Genomic DNA, 21,075 nt, shown 5'->3' on the forward strand with positions numbered 1-21,075 from the left:
ATACACATGTTTTACTTTCTAGGGCAAGCAGACGGAATTTAAACATTTTTATGTTTGAAGGAAAAATGAATCTTCGCCTACAAAGTAAGATATACTGTTCAACCTTCTGATAAAGTATTTTAAGTAAGCCCCAAAAGACTTCAGATGAATGCTTGTGCTAAAGTCTTGATTTCCTCTGGGAGATCAGAAGCAGGCTTATGCTGGAGATTCCTAATTTGTCTTAGCGTGTGTGAACATCTCCTAGCTTTAGAGCCCCCACTCAGAAACCCACAGCTGCCCCCGCCACAGATGTGAGCCAAGGCCTCCTACCTCAATGCACTGCTTGATCCAGAAGTGGTTCCCCATGGCTTCCCAGTTCTGCGAACAGGTCACATAAAGCAGGCGCTCGTAGACACGACGTTTCATGGAGTTGTCAAAAACCTCGAAAAACTTTGCCCTGATGAGTGGCTGGGCGCAGCGCAGTCCAGAGAGAAAGGCAGGCTCAAGTTTTGCTGTCAGCTCGCTGCCAGACAGTGTCTCATCCCTGTAACACCAAGAACTCAGAGAGAGGCAAGACGGTGGCCTCCCTAAGTCATAAGCAAACAAGTAGAAATAGGCAGACATGAACTTGCTGAAATGCTACTAAGAAAACTAAGAGTATGTTACAAATCGTGGCAGGTTCACCCAGATTACAACAAAAGGTCCTTTAATGACACCAAAGTAGGTTGCACAATTTAGCATTTCAGTGAGTATTTTAAGCGTAGGTGTAAGTAACAGATGAAAGCCATGCTGGGGTGGCTGGCCATGGAACACGCTATGGAACGACATCTATAATACTTGCTTACTGCTGTAATTACCTGTAGACATAGTTAACAAGGTCTAAAAACTGGGCATTTAATTCAAGGTCTTCCGGAAAACGTTTTTCTATGTAGGTCATCATTTTCACAAGCAAAATGGACTTTTCCCGGAGTGTAGGTGTCTATGAAATTTGAGAAAAGACACAGTTAAAAGTATTTCAACCATCTGCTCTTATTTTTTAAGCTCCTACAGTTTTGTCAAGCACAGTGAGACAAGGTCATTCCTAAACAGGAAGGCCAACATGGCTTTATCTTTGGATGCTTAAAATCAAGACATGCCAATATAATTTTCATAGGGGTTACAACTCATTTTGGAGAGAAAGCAACTATAAACTATAAATCAAATCAGAAGTTTGCGAGCATCTCACTAAGTGAAATGATAGTCTCTATTTACTTTATTATTTGTTTTATATTTACTGCTATAAGGTAATACGGTTAACTTTTTTTTTTTTTTTTTTAAGAGTCTCTCCACGATGCCCAGGCTGGAGTACAGTGGTGTGATCTTCAGCTCACCGCAACCTCCGCCTTCTGAATTCAAGTGATTCTCCTGCCTCAGCTTCCCAAGTAGCTGGGATTACAGGTGTGTGCCACCACACCTGGCTAAATTTTGTATTTGTAGTATAGAGAGTTTCACCATGCTGGCCAGGCTAGTCTCAAACTCCTGATCTCAAGGGATACGCCTGCCTCGGCCTCTCAAAGTGCTGGGATTACAGGACTTGGACTTCATTTAACATTTTAACAGGAGTAAAGCCACATTAAGATGGGCAACTGAGTTTCTATTTAACATCTGTTAAGTGCACTGAAAAAAGTACACCTTAATCAAGAAAAGATGTTGTGAGTGCAATTACAGCAGAAAAAAATGTTTTGCTTCAAGTTTCAGAAAGATCAAGACGGTGAGGCTTGAATTTTCTTTTATTCAAAAGGAGGTCACATGACATACCGTCCCACCTCACCTGATTGGCTGCCATTGGGGAGTTATTCTTGACCCATTCTTCCACGATTTTGACCACGGCCCGCAGGATTTTGGCATCTGGTGATTTCTCAATGAGGGATGTCAGAATGGCCTGGATGAAGTTCTTCCGCATCTCCATGCTCATCACTGCCAGGCGCGTCTTCACCAGTTCCAGACTTAGCATCACCAGCTCGCTTGTACCTGCTTGCACCAAGAAGGAAAAAACTCATGGGTCTCTACACATTGATTTAATCGGGCAGCCACTCAGCCTTGCTGGGCGTGCTGGGTTCTACTCCTTTTCCCCCTCAATGATTTCTTCTGCAACTAGAGCTCTGGGATTTGAGGCACACGTACATTCTTCCATGCATCTTGGGAGTGTAGCTCTCCCAGCGGGGAGAGGGATGAGGGAGCTGACAGACTGGTGCAGGTAGCCCCGGCCTCTCCACACCCAGCTATGAAGTCCCAGTCATGGCCCCTGTACTCTGAGGTGTACCCAGAGGCCGTGCCCACCACAGCCCCTGCCAAGTAGCACCATACTCCTACAAAGCATCCAGATTCCTGCAGCCCACTGCTCAGCTCTGAAACCTGTGACTTAACTCTTCAGAAACAGCAACTCTGACTGAGCAATCTCTGTTTCATAGCAAGCACTGGTAACTCTCAGTGGTGGATGAAGCATATAAAAGTCCAACTACTTTAAATTCTCTGCATTCTTACATTTGTAGACTTTAAAAGCAGGTAGGGGTGTGTGTCAGAGACAGAGAGCGACAGACAGAGAGTTTGTGCAACAGACTAAGCGCAGTGACTATTTACAGATGTGATCACGGCTCCCAGCAGCCACCAATTCTTGGCCTCAAGCAATCCTCTTGCATCAGCTACTGGGGAGCTAGGACCACCCGCGCCACCACACCCACCCTGCTTAATAACAGTCAATTTTTAACTATAAGTCCTGCTTTTTAAACCCCTACATTGAAGAGCAAATGGTAACAAATTAAAACAACAGGACTTGGTGAATGCACATTCCCTTTAGAGTTCAGTCCCAGCCCGCACAGCAGAGTCTGAGGAAAGATCCCCAGCATCCAGCGCATCACCTGAGGTGGCTTCGGTGCTTCCCGATGCTGCCTGAGGGTTTAAATGTTCCCGGACCATCTTCTGCAGAGAGCGCATAAAGACGGAGATCAGCCGGTCTATGTAGCTGGGGTTGTTGCTGCAGGCTGACTTGAGGATCATCAGGGTCCCTAAGATGTAGAAATTGCCAGGTGTTTTACAGAAAAGTAACCACCAGGAAAAACAAAGTGGAAACAATGCGCTATTTGAAACAATGTATTCTAACAAAAGTCTTGATTAATCCCAATGTCAACACTGTGAGCTCTCACATTCTGAAACACTGTATTTGTACCCCTAATTCTCAATTATATCAAATCACCATGAATGAGAACTGATTTTTGTGCCTCGGGAGAAACAACATTCTTACCTTCAGTTCTGGATTTTATTTTTAGGTTATGGCAAATTACCCTAAGTTTTTAATCCTATAATATGTTTGGGAAAATAAGAAAAAGATGGAAAAAAACCTTTTTTAAACAATCTAGCCTATCTAGAGGACATGCCAAATATCTTCGAATTCAATTTGCACTCATTCTGAAAAACGGCCTAAGATCAATAAAAATCAGCAAAGCCAATATTAGAACAGAAACATACAATATATGGAAAAATTCTCTTTCATGATTGGCATTGTGAAACTTACCTTGATCTCGACCTACACATTAAACTGCTGTTGCTTTTTTTTGACATGGAGTCTCGCTCCGTCACCCAGGCTGGAGCACAGTTGCATGATCTCAGCTCACTGCACAACCTCTGCTGCCCGCATTCAAGGGATTCTCCTGCCTCAGCCTCCCGGGTGGCTGGGATTACAGGCACCTGCCACCATTCCCAGCTAATTTTTGTATTTTTACTAGAGATGGGGTTTCAACATGTTGGCTGGGCTGGTCTCAAACTCCTGACCTCAAGTGATCCGCTCGCCTCAGCCTTCCAAAGTGCTGAGACTACAGGGATGAGCTACTGCACCTGGCCCTACTCATTAAACTTTAAACCTGTATTCGTGGATCACATAATAGAACAACCAAAGAGTATACGCCAGTTACGAGGCGATTTCAGGCTAGCTTTGTTAAAAGATCAACTCTTAACAGAGCAGTCAACATAGGGCCAGTCTGGTTGTAAGCCAGGCAACCTGTGACACTTGATGATGACAGTGATGTAAACAGGTTATGCTCTGTGGTTCCCAAGTGTGGTGCTCTCCTCTGTGGAGCAGACGGTGGTGACTATGCCCCAGATCCAGCACAGGGACAATGGTGTGGCCAGCTCCCCAGGCCCACCTCACCCTAAGGTTGCCTATGGCCTTTGACACCCCACAGAGGAGGGAGGCAGGGCCCATGAGGTCAGCCCTTCTTAACGAGAGTTCTTCAGACAATGAGCAGGGGGAGGAGATACTTGTGCTACCCTGTGATGGAAGCTGGGATCTGATGCAGGGTGACCCCACTTTTAAAAAGTCCCGGAAGCACTTCTCACTCTCCGCACCTGGCTGCTGCCTAAAGAGAGATAGCAAGCTGGGATGGCAATGGACACCATTTTAACCAAATTCTCCTAGCTCCTGTCAAGTTTGGAGAGCAATGAACTCCCCCAAATATATTCAGTTGGCAAATTCAGACAAGCATTTGCCTAATAACGGCTATCTATATAGGTAATTACATACATGTATATAGAAAATGACAAATACTCTAAAATACTGGGCCTGATTACTACTAGGAAGAGAGCCTGACAGGTGACTGGTACTTAGTTTTCCTTCATTTGTATTTTCACAGTTTCACCCAATAAATGTGCAATAAAGGAGAAAATAAATTTTGAGACACTAAGCCAAAATCTAGGATGAAAGACGTGTGTCTGCCACAAAGCTGAGGGCACATGTATAAATCTGACTCCTGGGTACCGGGGGCCAGAGTGACCCAGCTGCCCGATCACCTAAGAGGGAGGCAGTTTTCATCTCACCTGGGCCAGCCAGAGCCTCACCGATTAGACGGAACGACTTCTCGTCTTGTGAGTGGCTGACTCACAGGTGGGCTGTGTGAAAGGCAGAGACCACATGTTGGCATTTAGCTCTTGTTGTGCCCGTTGAGGGCAACACTGGGGTGACAGGACACATGCGCCCTGGCAACGTCCCTCATACCAAAGCCTGCGCTGGAGGCTGAGGAGGGAGCACAGGGCTAGGATCGGCGAGGGGAGGGCGGGGTGCAGTCTACAGGGGATGGTGGCCTTGAGGGCCTAATGCAACAGACGCCTCAACAACCAGCATCTCTAAGTTCCACCCAAAAACCAGGGCCCTTTCCCGAAGGGAAGCACGTCCAGTGCACAGGGACAGATGCCAAACTGAGCCACCACAGAACACCAGGACAAACGCACACTCACCGAAGAGCTGGGAGGGATTGGCGTTGGTGGCCTTCTCGTAGTTGGTGAGCCCTTCGTAGATGACCTTTCCGACGGCTGCGTAGAGGCACTCCAGCTCTTCGTACTTGGAGGCCACACTGGAAGTGCCTACAGGGCGGGAACCCAGACACATGGTTAGGGCTCTGGGGCCCATCAGTGCTGATGTCAGAGACTGAGTGCTGGCTGCTCGGATATTAGGAGGAACTGGCATGGCCACTTCTCTCCCTGCAGAGCAGTGTGGGCCTCCCCTCTGGGCTGGTTCCCATTCTACACGGCTATGTGCAGCATACTCAAAAAACCAAAACACACTTATTTATGACATGTCAAAACTTTATCCTGCCAAATGTTCAACAATTGAATACTTTAATACGATACTTTAACTTCCCTTTAGTAGCTTAAAGAAATAATCTTCAACTGATCAACTGAATTTCCAAAGCAGACAAAATTCGATGAGTGCTGCCATTCTGTTTTTATGTTCATTTTTAAAAGAAAGTGATAACAAAGTGCTCAACATAGTAACTAGAGGATGAGCACTCTCATAACAAGCTCCATGCCCACCGTCCACTCTCAAAGAAAAGCACTGGTGGAAAAGGCCACGTACTCGGCTCCGTTGGGAAAATACTCATCAGGCGCGAGAGAAGGCTGTGGACGGCTCGCAGCACCTTGGTGTTTCCACACGTCATGCAGGCGGCAATTCCACGCTGCAGGGGTTTGAAGCTACTAAGGATGGCTGGCGACTGGAGGACAGTTAGCAGGAAGCTCAGCACTTCTAGTCCCGTGCAGATATTCCCATAGTTCACTTGGTTTGGCTGCTCCTGGAATGGAGAACACAGGCCACAGAGGAAATGAATACTCAATGACAAGGAATTCTAGAAACCAGAGTCTGGTAAAATCTAGCACTGGATTCATTATTTGGAGACTAAGTTAAAAAAAAAAAAAGAAAAGAAAACCACTAGAGAATAACCACTGGATTTCATAAAAATTGTGCCTTCATAAAATCACTCTAAGTATCTATTCAAACTCTTTTAAAAAGGTTAAAGTATTAAATATTCAATACTAACCAATGTTACTATTTTAAAATCAGTAAAGCCCTAAAAAAGTTCCTGCGATGAATTTTGCTTTTCTCTTCTCATTTTCTTAAGATACAAAAATACAAATATCCTTCCGGGCCAGGCACAGTGGCTCATGCCTGTAATCCCAGCACTTTGGGAGGCTGAAGTGGGTGGATCACTTGAGACCAGCCTGGTCAACATGGTGAAACCCTGTCTCTACTAAAATTACAAAAAAAAAAAAAAAAAAAAAAAAAAAAAAATTAGCCAGGTATGCTGGCACATGCCTGTAGTCTCAGCTACTCGGGAGACTGAGGCCCAAGAATTTCTTGAACTCGGGAGGTGGAGGTTGCAGTGAGCCGAGATTGTGCCACTGCACTCCAGCCTGGGCAACAGAGTGAGACTGTCTCAAAAAAACAAAAACAAAAACAAAACAAACACTCTTCCAAAAAGAAGCATCTTTCAAACCGTGTATCATGAAATCAACAGATGATAGCAGCATTAAAAATTAGCAAAAACAGGCCGGCTGCAATGGCTCATTCCTGTAATCCCAGCACTTTGTGATGCTGAGGTGGGTGGATCATGAGGTTAGGAGTTCGAGACCAGCCTGACCAACATAGTGAAACCCTGTCTCTACTAAAAATACACACACACACACACACACACACACACACACACACACACACACTCTGGAGAATAACCACTGGATTTCATAAAAATTGTGCCTTCATAAAATCACTCTAAGTATCTATTCAAGGTTGCAGTGAGCCGAGATTGCACCACTGTACTCCAGCCCGTGCGACAGAGGGAGACTCTGTCAAAAAAGAAATAAAAGTAAAAATTAATAAAAACAAACCAAAACAACTGAATAAAACAGAAAATAGAGTTCATGGTTCACATCAGAGGTAAAACAGAAGCAATATGGTCTTCACAGTCCAAAATAATAAGGTGCTTGCAATAGATTTTATAATCTCAATAGTAAAAGTCTTCAAATTCTGCCAAGACCTAGAAAAACAAAATCTGGATAAGGCAAGAGAATAGCTTTTGCTGCCACCAGAAAAGTATAGAATCATGCTTTTTACAAGCAAAAAACCAGCAAGCAAAATAAAATAATTAGCATTTAGGGACCAGCTCCTTGATACCTAAGTACTACTTGATAACAAATTATAGTTTCATCATTAAAATCTGTTTTAAAAATCCAAAGCTCATCTTAAAGGTTGTTGTAACAGTCAACTAAAATGCGTAGCCCAAGGCAACTGGTAGGTAACTTTTACAAATGAGTCTACAAAATGCAAGCAAACTGTATTAAGATTAAACACTCCAAAGTGTACTTGGGGCCAGCATGAGAGCTCAAATTCCAAAGCCATTCTTTCCTTTCCTTTCTTTTTTTCTTTTTTTTTTTAGAGACCAGGTCTTGCTTGCTCAGTCTCACAAGCTGTAGTACAGTGGCTCAATCATAGCTCACTGCAGCCTCAACCTCCCAGCTTCAGCCAATCCTCCTGCTTTAGCCTCTTCTGAGTAGCTGGGACTACAAGCTCACACCACCATGCCCAGCTAATTTTCTCTCTCCTCTTTTGTAGAGTTGGGATCTCACTATGCTGTCCAGACTGGTCTTGAACTCCTCAAGTCTCTAGAGCAGTCAGATTCCCTCCCTGGTATCAGCAGTGGAGGGCAATGTGGGAGAGGCCATGACTGGCAAAGAGGACAGGAGATTTGGGGCTCAGGGGTCAAGCCCAGAGTGATCCACAAATGTTCAGTCCCTGCCCAGGCGACAGCATCTGATAATTGTGGGTCGAGATGGCCAGGGGGAGACCTACATTAATTCTAGCTAAATAATTATAAGCTTGTTTGGCTCAGAGTACACTGAAGTTTATACACCGAACTAAAATATATTATTGGTGCAGTTAATTAGAAATCAAGCGGCAACAGGAGGCCTAAGGTAAAGGCCACGTGAGAGTGCAGTAACACCGGAGAACACCGAGGGGTGGTTGCAGAGCAGGCAATACTGCTTTGGTCCCACAAATGCCTTCTCAACATAGAGATTGCATCAGGGCCTCGTAAAGAGGGCTTATGCAAAGATCTCTGAAAAGGGAGGGGACCTCCGCTCACAAGATCCAGGAAGGTCTTTGCAGATGGGAGCTGGCAAGGAGGAGAAAAGCCTTGCAGGGCAGAGATCACAGAACACCTCAGGCTCTGCCTTGGTTCTCAGAATATGGAGTGATTTTAATTGCTCTCTGTCCTCAATGCTCGGGAGATAAAAGCCCCATGATGCATCTGCTATACTTCTGATGCAGCAGCACTCTGATAACAGTCAGAGTACTGGTGATAACCTCAGAGTACTAGTTTAGCATGTCTTAGAAGGATCTCCACCAGGCTATCTTACCCACTCCTCCACCCTCCCCTTCCACACCCATAAGATCAATGAGATCATGCACATAATAAAGTGTTTGGAGCCCGGAGCTCGGGGCCAACGCGGTACCCACGCTTGTGTCTCTGTCTTTATTTTCTTTTCTCAATCCCTCGTCACCGCTGGGACTAAGGGCACCCACATATGGGGCTGGGGCTTGTTCCCAACAATAATGGCCCCGGTGGCGCTGCCCTGGCCCTTCAGACACTTCTACTTACCACAGTCATCAGCAGCTTGTCGAACCACTGCAGCTTGAGCTCAGATTTGGACCACATGTCTGGCCGCAACGCGGTCTTCAGAAGGTTCACACATCGGCGAGAAAGCACCTCCCCAGGGGACCCCGCAGTGTTGGTGTTGTCATTAACCTAGCAATTCATCTGAGTTACAGCCGGCATTTCACTGCTTCCAAGTTTACAGTCATTCCAGTGACAGCGCTTCTCGACCATGCCCCAGCCAGTGCACCTGTCTCAGACCTTCACCCTCACCACCACTCCTCTTCCGCCTGACCTCCACAGAGCTGGACACCTTCCCCGACCAGCCTGACTGGTGAACCCTCATGGCCCCCTACCCTGCATCTGCAGCACATCCATGGGGACCTGCAATTCCTTGTGGGCCCCGCTGGCTCTCCACAGGACCTCCCTGCACACTGCAGGGAGGCAAGGAATTATGTATTGGTTAGGTACTTAGCAGATCCTTTTCAGTACTTGGAAATTCTCAAAGGAACTGTAAGATATACTATTTTGTTTAATACGAATAAAAACTTAAGATTTAGGAAAATTTCATTTACAACAGATTTTTGAAATATAGTTTCAGAAATAAATTCCTAAACAATTCCATAAAGATAAAAATTGATATGAATGATAAATAAACCCAAGTTATAAAAGCACTTAAACAGCTAAATGTACATTCTTTCTGTAGGTTGGATCATCTCACCCTTTACTAGGCTGTGTACTGTTCCCATCTTCAGGGTGCAAAAAGAACACATGGAAGTTAAATGATCAGCTGAGATCACTGCCTACCATATTCCACCAGTGCTAAGATGCCGTCAATTAGAAGGCACATCATTAGTTTATTATCACTCAAAGAGTGAAATGCTTTTTTAAAAAAATCGTTATCAGGCCAGGCATGGTAGCTCATGCCTGCAATCCCAGGACTTCGGGAAGCTGAGGCAGGCTGATGACTTGAGGTCAGGAATTCAAGACCAGCCTGGCCAATATGGTGAAACCCCATTTCTACCAAAAATACAAAAACTAGCCAGGCATGGTGGTAGGCACCTGTAATCCCAGTAACTCAGGAGGCTGAGGACGGGAATCGCTTGAACCCTGAGCAGAGGTTGTAGTGGGCTGACATCACACCACTGCACTCCAGCTTGGATGACAAAGTGAGACTCCGTCTCAAAAAATTAAAAAATCATATCAATTATAAAACACAAGTAGGCCGGGCGCGGTGGCTCACGCCTGTCATCCCAGCACTCTGGGAGGCCAAGGCGGGTGGATCACGAGGTCAAGAGATCGAGACCATCCTGGTCAACATGGTGAAACCCCGTCTCTACTAAAACTACAAAAAATCAGCTGGGCATGGTGGCGCATGCCTGTAATCCCAGCTACTCAGGAGGCTGAGGCAGGAGAATTGCCTGAACCCAGGAGGCGGAGGTTGCGGTGAGAAGAGATCGTGCCATTGCACTCCAGCCTGGGTAACGAGAGTGAAACTCCGTCTCAAAAAAAAAAAAAAAAAAGACACAAGTAGATTTTGGAAATGTTAACCTGCCACAAAATCAAGTGCATTTGGTATGAAAATGACAGAACCAGCTCGCAGACTTTGGTTTGTCTGTATCTTTTTTGACAACACTGTCACAGATAACATACTGGAGTGTTAGTAAGTAGCCTCTGGTCTGCAGACGCCCTGATGCAAGACACTTGGAGCCCATACCTGACAGGCCACACGAATTAGGAAGTTCACCACGGTGTCTGTGTGCTGCTTGTCAATGGGCTTGGCGAGGAGAGAGTCCGCTCCAGGTAGCGACTGGCTCCTCCCAAACACCTGGAAAAGGACCTCCTTTCAGGCAGGAAGAGAATCGCAACACGAATTTCCAACTCAGGTTTGACTTGTTCACCCAGCTATCGGGTATGTGGTACCTCCCAGGGACAGAGGCAGGTCTGGGCGCTAGGGATACCAAAGACAGATGTCATCTCTCCCCTGGTGAAGCCAACACAGCCAACAGAAGGACAGATGGCTAGCCAGCCAAGCAGCCACAAAAAGTAGTGGCTCACGTGATGGGGAACAAAAGCGCGAGGCCCAGGAAGCGAGAGGACATCATCAAAGGAGGTCTTTAGGTTGAAATGAAGCCAGCTACGAAAAGAGAGAAGAGAGATGGCTCCTAGGGGAGGGAAAAGGCCAGGGAATGCATCCTGAGTGAGCACAGAGCCAGGACCCTGAGACGGTGCTGGGGTCACCCAGGCCCTGGAGGCCATGGTCTAGGGGAAGGCTCATGCAAGGGGAAAGGTAACTTGACTTGATTCAACTTTTTATTTTCAGAGGATTGTAAGATCCACAAGACATTTTTACAAAAATACTATGGAGGTCTCACATACCCTTCACCCAGCTTCCCCTGATTCAAGTTCTGAAAAGAGGCTTCTGTGGCAGCCTGACTGCTCTGTGAAAAGTCGAGGGGTGATAAAAGTGGAGGCAAAGAGAGGAACAGGGACAGAGAGAAGAAAAGGGAGGCAGCTGAGCAGCTCCCATTTGGTTACTGCGAAGGGTGATGGAGGCTGACACCACGGTGCAGAGGCAGGGATGGGGAGGGGTGGGTATTTGCAGCAAGGTCAGTGACACTTGCTCTGGATCAGATGTGTGAGGAGAAGCCAATGGACAAAGTGCAGACGATGCCAAGTTTCTAACAGGAGCCGAGGGCAGACGTGGTGCCACATAAGATGGGGGATGGTGAGGGTGTGAGAAGAGCTCAGCCTCAGGCCTATGAAGCTGGAAGTGGGGCAGTCAGGCCTGTGTCCACAAGCCAGCGGGTCCATGACACCAGCTGAGATCGGGATCAGGACTCCCAAGGCCATCCTTCCACAAGGGGCGATACCCAGGACCCTCTAGGCAGCTGCCCAGCAAAACAGAACACATCTTTTTCTGAAATTGATCTCAACACGGGCACACGTTCTTAATCAACTCCTTCCTTCAAAGAGTTTCTGTAGATGTCTTTCTGCAAGTAATCAACCATCATTGACAGAACTCTAATGATATGAACTGAATGCAAAGGCAAACGTGTCTGGTGGCCTGGGAACCCCCTGCATGACTGATGTGTCCCTGGGTTTCAATCTGGTGAGCGTGGCTGTTGCCAGCTGCCTCTCCTGCACACAGCTGGGCACCGAGCTCACATTCTAAATGTAGGGAATAAACAAACCAACTCCTAGCAGGATGCACAGCACCCGTAGAGGCCCATGATCTTACTGCACTGATGGCTCCGGTGGCCGTTCTGAAGCGTTTCACTTCCTGGGCAGAATCCACAGACAGGCCTCTCTTAATGGAGGATGAGACAGAATTGACTCCTTCTCCACTGGAATTTGGGTCCATGTCTGAATCCGGCTTAAAAACACACAGGCGCTTGGCTTTACTGACTGACTTCTAGGGAAAGGTCAAAGAAAGGCGACTGGGGAACCCTGATGCTGAAACCCCTACCTGCTGGTCCTTGATCCTCTGCAGCTCCCACTTGATGACAACTTCAGACAGGTCCACGGCCAGCCGCCTCTGCTCAATGGTGACACTGGGCGTGAAGCCAAGCCTCTGCATGGCGCTCACCATGTGCTGCACCAGGTGGTGCCGTACCGGGTAGTACACCTGTGGGCGCAGGGCCGGCATCACGCCACGAACACGGGACCTTGGTCCCAGAGCGCACACACGCACACAACCCTGACGTGCCTCAGCCCCAACATACACACACAGACCAGTCTGAAGCTTAAGAATTCTGAATCCCAACCTTACTGAGGAAATTCTCCCTGCCTTATGTATGTGTGTTTATTACCCTCCCCCACCCCAACTAAATCCCATTATAATAGTATACTTCAGTCTTAAAAAACTGAATTCTCTTCAGACAGGAGGGTGAGTCTCATCACATGTATCAAACTTTAGACTTGACATTGTAAAAGTTTAAGACATACCAAAAAGCAAAGTTCCAATTCTAAGAGTTGGCTATAAAAGAATTTGCTTTCAACACAATCCTTTCTCCTCTACCCTAAATTTACAAGAAACATTTACATACAAACAAATCCCACAAAGGGGGTGATTTTGCCATAGAGAAGGAGGTGCCAGCAACATGAATTAACTTTCCAAACCTGGTTACGGAAATCTAGAGTCAATGAGGACTATCTCTCTCACCTTAAGGTACAAATTTGGTAGCAAACAAGGGTTAACTAAGCACAGTACTTAGGACAGAAATGCAGCTTTAGACACAAAGACGCACAAACCTGGGACATATTCTCTATATTACGGCAATTTCCATGCTGATAGAGCCATACACACTTATAGAAACTAACCAATGAAGCAGAGTCGCCTTACTAAAAGATGACCACCCTATTACTGCAGAACAAGAGGAGGTCAAGGGTCAAAGCGAGTGCCTGAAGACATACGCCCGCAGTCCACCATCCCTCCCACACACCTTGAAGTGCTGCACTATCAGGTGCAGAATGTGCACCAGCTGTGGGACGGTGTGCCCCTCCTCCACGATGATCTTCCGCGTCCAGTGGGTTAGCATCTGGTGCCCGTCCTCCATCCTGGCTGGCACTGCTGGGGTCAGAATGGCCATTGCCTGTCTGACGATCGCTCGAGCTTCCATTGCATGAGCCTTGAGGAGACTATGGAAAACCTAAAACAGGGAAGAAACACTTACGGAGGATGAGAAGGAAGGCTTTAAAAAACAGGAAGACACAAACAATCCATTGGGATCAAGGCATGGTATTTTCCCAAAACAATTTTTTAAACATTTCTTAGAACTTTCTAATTAGGAAACAACTTAGTTGCTTTCTGTTTTGTTTAGTTTTAACCAATGAATACATCCATTCTAGTATTTACAAAGCACCTGCTATGTGCCCGTGCGGAACTAGGCTGGGGCATGCAGACAAATAAGACCTAGCTCTCTGCAGGGATCCTGTGTCCCGCCTAACCAGCAGCGAGTCAGGGAGGTACACGACTCATCTCCCTCTGGCTGCGGGTGGGAAATAAAGTGAACAGGGCCAGCAGGAGAGGCACTGAGAGGCAGCAGTTGCAGTCGTTCAAGTGAGAGGTGAGGTCACAGAACACAGAAAGAGCAGTCCTGGGGTGGAACAGGGTGGGTGTTAGAAGCTGCAGAACCTCCTGGTGCGTGGGCACTGGGGAGGAGGAGAGAAGGTCAAGAGTCCCTGGGTGTTTGAAACTGGGGGACAGCAGTGAAGTCCCAAGGCTGGAGTTCTAGCTCAAGGGTCCGTGAGAGGGGATGTGAGAGGCCCCTGGCTTGATTGGGGTCCAGAGTTCAACAACACAAAGGTTTATAGGAGAAAGACATTAGGGGAAAGCCATCAAAGATGGTCTCACAGAAGATAGGAACTATCAGTGATCAAATGCTGAGCACTTGAGTGTAGTATTACATTTAATTCTCACACAGAGACATTAACTTGCCCAAGGGCACAGCCCGTGTGAGCAGAGGAAGGACCACTGAAACCTGGGGTGCCCAACCTCAGAGCCCAAACCACCGAGGGACACCATGAAAAGGCGCTCAATACTAGCTGCACAGCAGCAGGCTCATGAGATACAGATCCGAAAGTACCTACTGTCGTCTTTAGCTAAGAGAATTGGGCTGAGGCCCTTGAATATTTATAATATTTGCCATGGAATGTCAGAGTTGGAGGCCAGAATGCAATTGCCAGAGAAACCTGAAATGGAAAAGAGTGACATTTCCCTTAAAAGACAAAGCTGTCGAGGAATGAGAGCAGAGTCGGAACGAGGGAGGAAGGGAGAGCATGGATAGTCACAGTGTGGGTTATTTTCCCCTCAAATTTCCTGTTATTGTAGTAAAACACACAAAACACAGAATGTACCATCATACCCGTTTGTAGGTGCACAGCCCAGTGGCGCCAGGCACCTTCATGGGGTGTGCAGCCACGAGCCCCATCACCTGCAGAATGCATGCCTCTTCCCAGGCTGAAACTGCACCAGGTCAACACTTGCTCCCCATCCCCTCTCCCTGGCCCGGCCCCCCTGCAGTCTCTTTTTGTCTCTCTGAATCTGAGTGCCCTAGGGTCTTCTAAGTAGAATCAATCAAATAGTGTCTGTGTTTTCATGGTTTTTACTGATATTGGGAAAAGACAGCAGGGGAGGCTGACATTGCGCCAGGGAGTCAAGCGCACCACATGGGATCCACATGGAGGACAGGAGGGGCCTTGCAAAATACCTGCAGGACGATCTTCTTGTGTATGGCGAATTTGGCGATAATGTGTGCGAGGAGCAAGTGTCCACTGTACTTGCAGGCCGGGTCCACACAGGCCTTGGAGAGCAGGCAGGGCCAGGCGAAGGTCATGAGGCGGCGAAGCTTGCTGTTGCGGTTCTTGTTATTGTCGTGGATGTGGTGCGGGGCGTGCTCCACCAGCAGCGTGGCGTACTGCAGCAGGTAGATCCGCAGAGAGTCCAGCATGTCCGCCTGCTTCTCGGGGTCCAGGACCTGCATGGTGACAGTGGGAAGGACTCATTTCCAGCTGTGAACTATGTTACTGACTGAGGGTCATACAACATGTGTAAGCCTTACACACACACACACACACTGAGGGTCATCCAACAGGTTTAAGCCTTAAAAATACACACACACACACACACACACACACACACACACACACACACACAGAGTATGTAACACGAAGTATTACAATGAGGTTATCAATAACATCCTATCCGTCTTCCTTCATATATATGTGAAAGGAGAAAAAAACCTTAGGATCCCAATTCGCTCTGCCCAATGGAAAAAAATAAGCTGAAAGTTGAGTCATGCAAGAAACTGGCTCTGCTTCTGTTCCTAAGCAGAGCTAGAGATAAAAGGTTAACGAACGATCTCCACAGGTATCGGCTCCATGTTCACTGTATCTTCCGTAAAGTCCTGACTTCCTAAGCATGAGACGAACACAGAACTGCCTGTTCCCCTACCTGCTCCCCTTCTTTTGCAATGTGTGGATGACCACACCCTCCCTCTTTCTCTTTCAGCCCAATTTTCCCCTTCAAATACTGAAGCCCTCAAAACCATCTTCAAAGTAGGACACAAACCTCTCTCCCAGACACATCCTTAACTTTGGCAAAATAAATTTCTAAACTGATTGAGATTCATCTCAGAAACTTTTTGGTTTACATATCGATTAGAAATTCACCACATTCATTTCAACATTTAAAAATGGTGAGGCTTAAGAGTCAGGACACAGGGCTGGAGGAAGGCGAGGTGGAAAGGAAGCCTTTGATTCAAGATGACTTAGGACTGAGTTTCTTAATTTCCAAGTAATTGAAATTTTTTTTTTCCTGGTCAACTTTTGTCTGTTCCTTATTTTTCTGCTGTATGATTAGAAAATGTGACCTGGAAAAATGTCAACTTCCAAAAAATTGTTACAGTTTTGAAAGCATCTGACAGATGTTTCATGGACATAAGAAAAAGTGTACCTTCTTTGAGGGATATTCTACACGTCTCTACTAAATCAAGTATAATGGCAGCATCATTCGATTCAACTAAGTGTCCTAACCACTGTCTGTCTACTAGGCCTTAATAATACTGAAAAACAGAAAGACTGACATCTTCCATGATAATCATGTTTTCATCAAGGATGTACTGCTTCTTGGCAGCCCCACACCTGCATCCCCAGTCTCCAGTCTGCCAGCTACTTTTCTCCTCATCCCAACATTCAAAGTCCCCTAGCAGCAGCATCTGACCAAGGAGGCACAGCCTGGAGAAGATGACAAAGGAGAAGGGGTCCTTTTGGACCCCATCTCCCTACACTTGCCCAGAACAAAGCAAATAACAGTAAGGGGACCAAGAATAAACCCCTGGGCTTGCTCTGATCCCAGGGTGGGATGTCAACACTGCAGGAAGGAGGCCTGTCTGAAAGGATGAAGACTATGTAAGGTCTGGGAATCTGCCAATGGAAACAACAGTCCCCTCTTCCTTGACCCCAGGACAAAATGGATAAGAAAACCGGCCATCTGTATTTCTGATTAGGAAAATATTCACTAAGCATTCCAACACACACTCAGTGCAAGAATCTCAAGGCAAACACTGCCTTTAACAGTGAGGATCAATATAGTGAGTATTGGGAAAGTAACTGAACGCAGGCATTTAATTCAAAAAACCCTTTCTAATACAAACTGTAAAGCCATTCTAAAAACGTACAGAGGTGTTAAAACCTGAGCCCATTTCAGACTGGACTACGGCTGCCACAGGGTTTCATAACTTGGCAAGAAGAAGTTGCAGCAGGAACTGCAGACAGTCTCATAGGCTCACTGGCTATTAGGAGATTCTTTTGCAAAACTGGAGATGAAAATAGAACACAGAAATTCTGCTGACCGGCAACAAGGGTTTTCACAAAATAACTGCTACATGAATTTTCATCAAGATACATTTCATTTTTTATTAGAATCTATTAATGTGGGAAAGTTAATTCATTCCAAAGTAAGGCGGCCTTCTAAAACTCACTAAGAATTGCAATGTGATGGTCTGCTATAAATTAACACAATCACGAAAAATAAACGCAGGGAAGCAAACTTAACACACAAACAGACATTCCTTCATCTGACCGGTTACTTCTCATGCCCATGACATAGTTATACCACCTTGGTAATAAACACACTGGTAATGCTTTCTGGGTTATCTCCTTCTGGATTGGGAGGTCCCAATAGCTGCTCTCCTTCCCCCTTCTCAAAGCTGTACAAGAAAGCAGGATTCAATATATGCTGCAGAACCTACAAAAAAAAAAAAAAAATTAAAATAAATAAGGAGAAAAACAAAGCCACGCTGTTTGTTTCTTTAGTAAGACAGGAAGAACAGCCATACCACACCAACAAGTTAGAACTCAACCAAGGTGTGACTACTAAACTTGACTTCTATGCAAAGAGCAACTAGAAGGGTAGGTTAAAAACTGTGGAAAAGAGATGTCAACCTGGTTTATTCTTCTCATATCAAACAAGCCATTTTCTAAAAACAAGGAAATTAACAAACTACTCTTCAACACTGGGTCACTGCTGCATGGACCTGACATTCCTCAGCAATGGCATTTTCTCACCTACAGCCCAGCCTACTAATTTTTTTTTTCTCCTTAAGAGACAGGGTCTCATTGTGTCACCCATGCTGGAATGCAGTGGCGTGATTATAGCTCAGTGCAGCCTCTAACTCCTGAGTTCAGGCAATCCTCCCACCGTGGTCCCGAGTAGCTGGGATTATAGGCATGTGCCACAGCACCTGAGTCACTCTACTATTTAGTTAACGGAGACACAGTAGAAAAAGAAAAGGGCCCAAGGTTCCCTAGAAAACCAGACCAAAAACCCATAGCCTTCTACAGCGTAAGAGTGGGACTCACTTTAGCTTTTAATTCATCTCCAAAGTTAGGGTCATTTAAGTCTACAAAGCGAAAAAATAGGGCACGTTTCTGAGTGATGCTGTAATTTTTGGGAATCTCTTCCTCCATATACTCTTTTAAGAATGTCATGTTGCAGAGAAAACGACCAGTAAAGGCTCGAAGCAGCTGGAATAGCAATTCTATATCTCCATAATTCCTTCTGGAAGGTCAAAAGAAAAAGACAGGTTAACTTACAGCAAAGTTCATTAACAACTATGCCTCTGACTTGCCTTTAAGCAGCTCAGAGACATAACCCATTCTCCTGTACAATGACCACAGCTTTGTACAGACTAGAAGGAGGCTCCAGCTGAGCTTTCAGGACAGAGGCAGTCCCTTGGGGCAGGGCGGGAGGCGGCACCCACTTGCAGTAGTTCAGCAGGCAGTAGGCCAGCAGCTTGGGCTCCTTCCAGTTGGTGGCTGCCATGTTCTCCTTGTGGTGCCTCTCCTGGAAGGTCTCACTCACCCATACACGTCGCAACTGGCTCACCAGAGAGTGCTGGCTGGCCAGCCAGGAGTCATCGTTTTTCACTATAATGCTTATGATCTGTCAAAGAAGAGACAATTAGGGAACCATGTCTCCATTAAACCCCTGGGCAATGGGAGGCCAGAAGAAGGGGCGCTACCTTGATGGCCTGGAACTGGAGGTCCAGGCGCATGGTGCTGGTGCTGGGCGAGCCGGGGCGCACGGCCGTCTGGGCACCCCCTGGCAGAAGCAGGGTGATGAACCTGTTGGGGTTGGCGGCCAGCACATCCCTCAGAGGTCTGGCGTCTTTGTGTTTTAAAAAACTCTGAAAGCAAAACAAATAGAAAAGCTGTTTTAAGCTAACCAAACTCATAGAAAATTAGAGGATATGAATTTCAAACCTTTTTAAATCTTTTAAAAATCTTACTAAATCTCTAGAGGAAGGCTTACCAAAAAAGCACCATATGCATGCCTTTAAAAAGATGTTTTTTTTTTTCTTTTTAAAAAGAGTCAGAGTCTTCGCTCAGTTGCCCAGGCTGAAATGCAGTGGTAAAATCACAGCTCACTGCAGCCCCCAACTCTTGGGCTCATGCAATCCTCCCACTTCAGCCTTCTGAGTAGCTGGGACTACAGGCATGCGCCACCATGCCTGGCTAATTTTCATATTTTTTGTACAGACAAGGTCTCAGTCTGTTGCCCAGGCTGGTCTCGAACTCCTGGGCTCAAGTAATCCACCTGCCTCAGTTTCCTGAAGTGCTGGGATTACAGGTGTGGGCGCTTAAAAATACTTTTAAACAGTAATCATACTCTGTGATTTTATAATCCTGGCAGAGCATTTATTTGCTCCCACCACCAAAGTCCTACAAAGAGTGGTTCCTAGGCCTGTGTGTTTCATAGACACAACCAAGCAGCGATGATGTTTCCCATATTCAAATATATGTGAGAAAAAAGCGGCAGGACACTCAACAATGAAATATGAACTGAACATTTCAGAGCACAATGGCTCACACGCACTTGCAGGGACCCCTGACTCCAGCCTCTCGCAGCTCTTACCATAAACATTCTGCTCCACTGGGGATCGTTCAGTGTGGCTTCCATCATGAACAGCTCCACTGTCTGCGAGGGGTGCCGAGTCAGGAACTTGATCAGGGGCTCTCGGAATGGACTGCCTGCCTACAAAACATGTGGGAAGACTGTACCTCACACCTTCCTCTCCTCAGAGCTTGAGGCTCTGTCTACCTAACTCGGTCCCTTGTTACTACAGCACACGAACACTCACAAGCAAATGTGGACATCCAATGCCTTTATGCTGCTCCATCTGTTCATTTAAAATACAACCAAATGAGGATGCCACAAGCACTGGAGGGTGACAGAGTGAGAAGCAGCCTTCAGCGTGGCCCTTACCTCGATCAGCATTGCCCGCTCCGTTTTCATGACAACCTCTAGCAAAGGCTTCACCAGAGTCTGAGGAGCCGCGGGGATCAGATGAAAAAGGTTTATAATTGCTGAACAAATCTTCATTTCCTGATCAAGAAAACCAGAAATTATAAATAGGTCAATTACTTTTGTGAGTGACAGAGATCAACGTCACTACAGACCCTACCACAATCTAACTATGTTGGCAAGGCTAGGCAGTGAAGCAAAGGGTTAACATGTAAAAGCCACAACTTACCAGCCTTAGGTTCTAACTGTGCTGTGTCCTAAGGAAACTGACTGCCCGTGGCCTGCGGCATTCCTGTCAATTGTGAGGGGGTGTGGCGGGGCCAAATGTGTACACCTGATGTGATCGTGCTGTTTGCTGTCATGCATGCTGACAAGTGGTAGAGGTGGCCTTACAGGGCTGCCATGCTAGTCCCCCTCACGGAAGCGGGGATGATTCCACTTGGGGCCAGGACAGCATGGGGATGCCCTACTTTGCCATGGTAATACGAGGTCCTCTCATTACATATGCTAAGTTCTAAGGGCACATATGTCTTTTGCCCTCAAAAGCTAGCAAAGGCCAGTGTGGTGGCTCACACCTGTAATTTCAGCACTTTGGGAGGCTAAGGCTGGTGGATCACCTGATGTCAGGAGTTCAAGACCAACCTGGCCAACATAGCGAAACCTCATCTGTACTAAAAATACAAAAATTAGCCAGGCAGGGTGGTGTATACCTATAGTTCCAGCTACTCTGGAGGCTGAGGCAGGAGAATCACTTGAACCTGGGAGGCAGAGGTTGCAGTAAGCTGAGATCGTGCCACTGCACTCCAACCTGAGCGATAGAGTGAGACCCTGACTCAA

At 46.4% G+C, this 21,075-nt stretch overlaps 1 protein-coding gene across 20 annotated transcripts in view; it reads right to left on the reverse strand.

Moving 5' to 3' along the window:
* The window catches only part of TRRAP (transformation/transcription domain associated protein), a 135,680-nt gene that overhangs the window by 44,810 nt on the left and 69,795 nt on the right, over positions 1-21,075 (reverse strand). For 16 of the 20 annotated variants that reach the window (XR_004265030.1, XM_032266562.1, XM_032266565.1 and 13 more), the window contains 18 exons: positions 20,200-20,319; positions 19,849-19,968; positions 18,956-19,120; positions 18,695-18,876; positions 18,294-18,492; positions 17,551-17,679; positions 15,143-15,409; positions 13,376-13,582; positions 12,400-12,558; positions 12,172-12,306; positions 10,648-10,758; positions 8,937-9,083; positions 5,864-6,077; positions 5,245-5,370; positions 2,877-3,023; positions 1,790-1,992; positions 837-958; positions 310-523 (listed from right to left, as the gene is read on the reverse strand). Coding sequence is in view for 19 of the 20 variants with exons in the window: in XM_032266562.1 (XP_032122453.1) it covers positions 310-523; positions 837-958; positions 1,790-1,992; positions 2,877-3,023; positions 5,245-5,370; positions 5,864-6,077; positions 8,937-9,083; positions 10,648-10,758; positions 12,172-12,306; positions 12,400-12,558; positions 13,376-13,582; positions 15,143-15,409; positions 17,551-17,679; positions 18,294-18,492; positions 18,695-18,876; positions 18,956-19,120; positions 19,849-19,968; positions 20,200-20,319 (2,967 nt within the window). In the remaining variant the exon portion in view is untranslated. The remainder of the gene's footprint in view (positions 1-309; positions 524-836; positions 959-1,789; positions 1,993-2,876; positions 3,024-5,244; positions 5,371-5,863; positions 6,078-8,936; positions 9,084-10,647; positions 10,759-12,171; positions 12,307-12,399; positions 12,559-13,375; positions 13,583-15,142; positions 15,410-17,550; positions 17,680-18,293; positions 18,493-18,694; positions 18,877-18,955; positions 19,121-19,848; positions 19,969-20,199; positions 20,320-21,075) is intronic. The other 4 variants (XM_032266576.1, XM_032266574.1, XM_032266564.1 and 1 more) reach the window with 1 other exon arrangement.

The sequence above is a fragment of the Sapajus apella genome, unplaced genomic scaffold (assembly GCF_009761245.1).
Source record: "Sapajus apella isolate SASKATOON/1434 unplaced genomic scaffold, GSC_monkey_1.0 scaffold159, whole genome shotgun sequence".
In the NCBI taxonomy this organism is placed as follows: domain Eukaryota; kingdom Metazoa; phylum Chordata; class Mammalia; order Primates; family Cebidae; genus Sapajus; species Sapajus apella.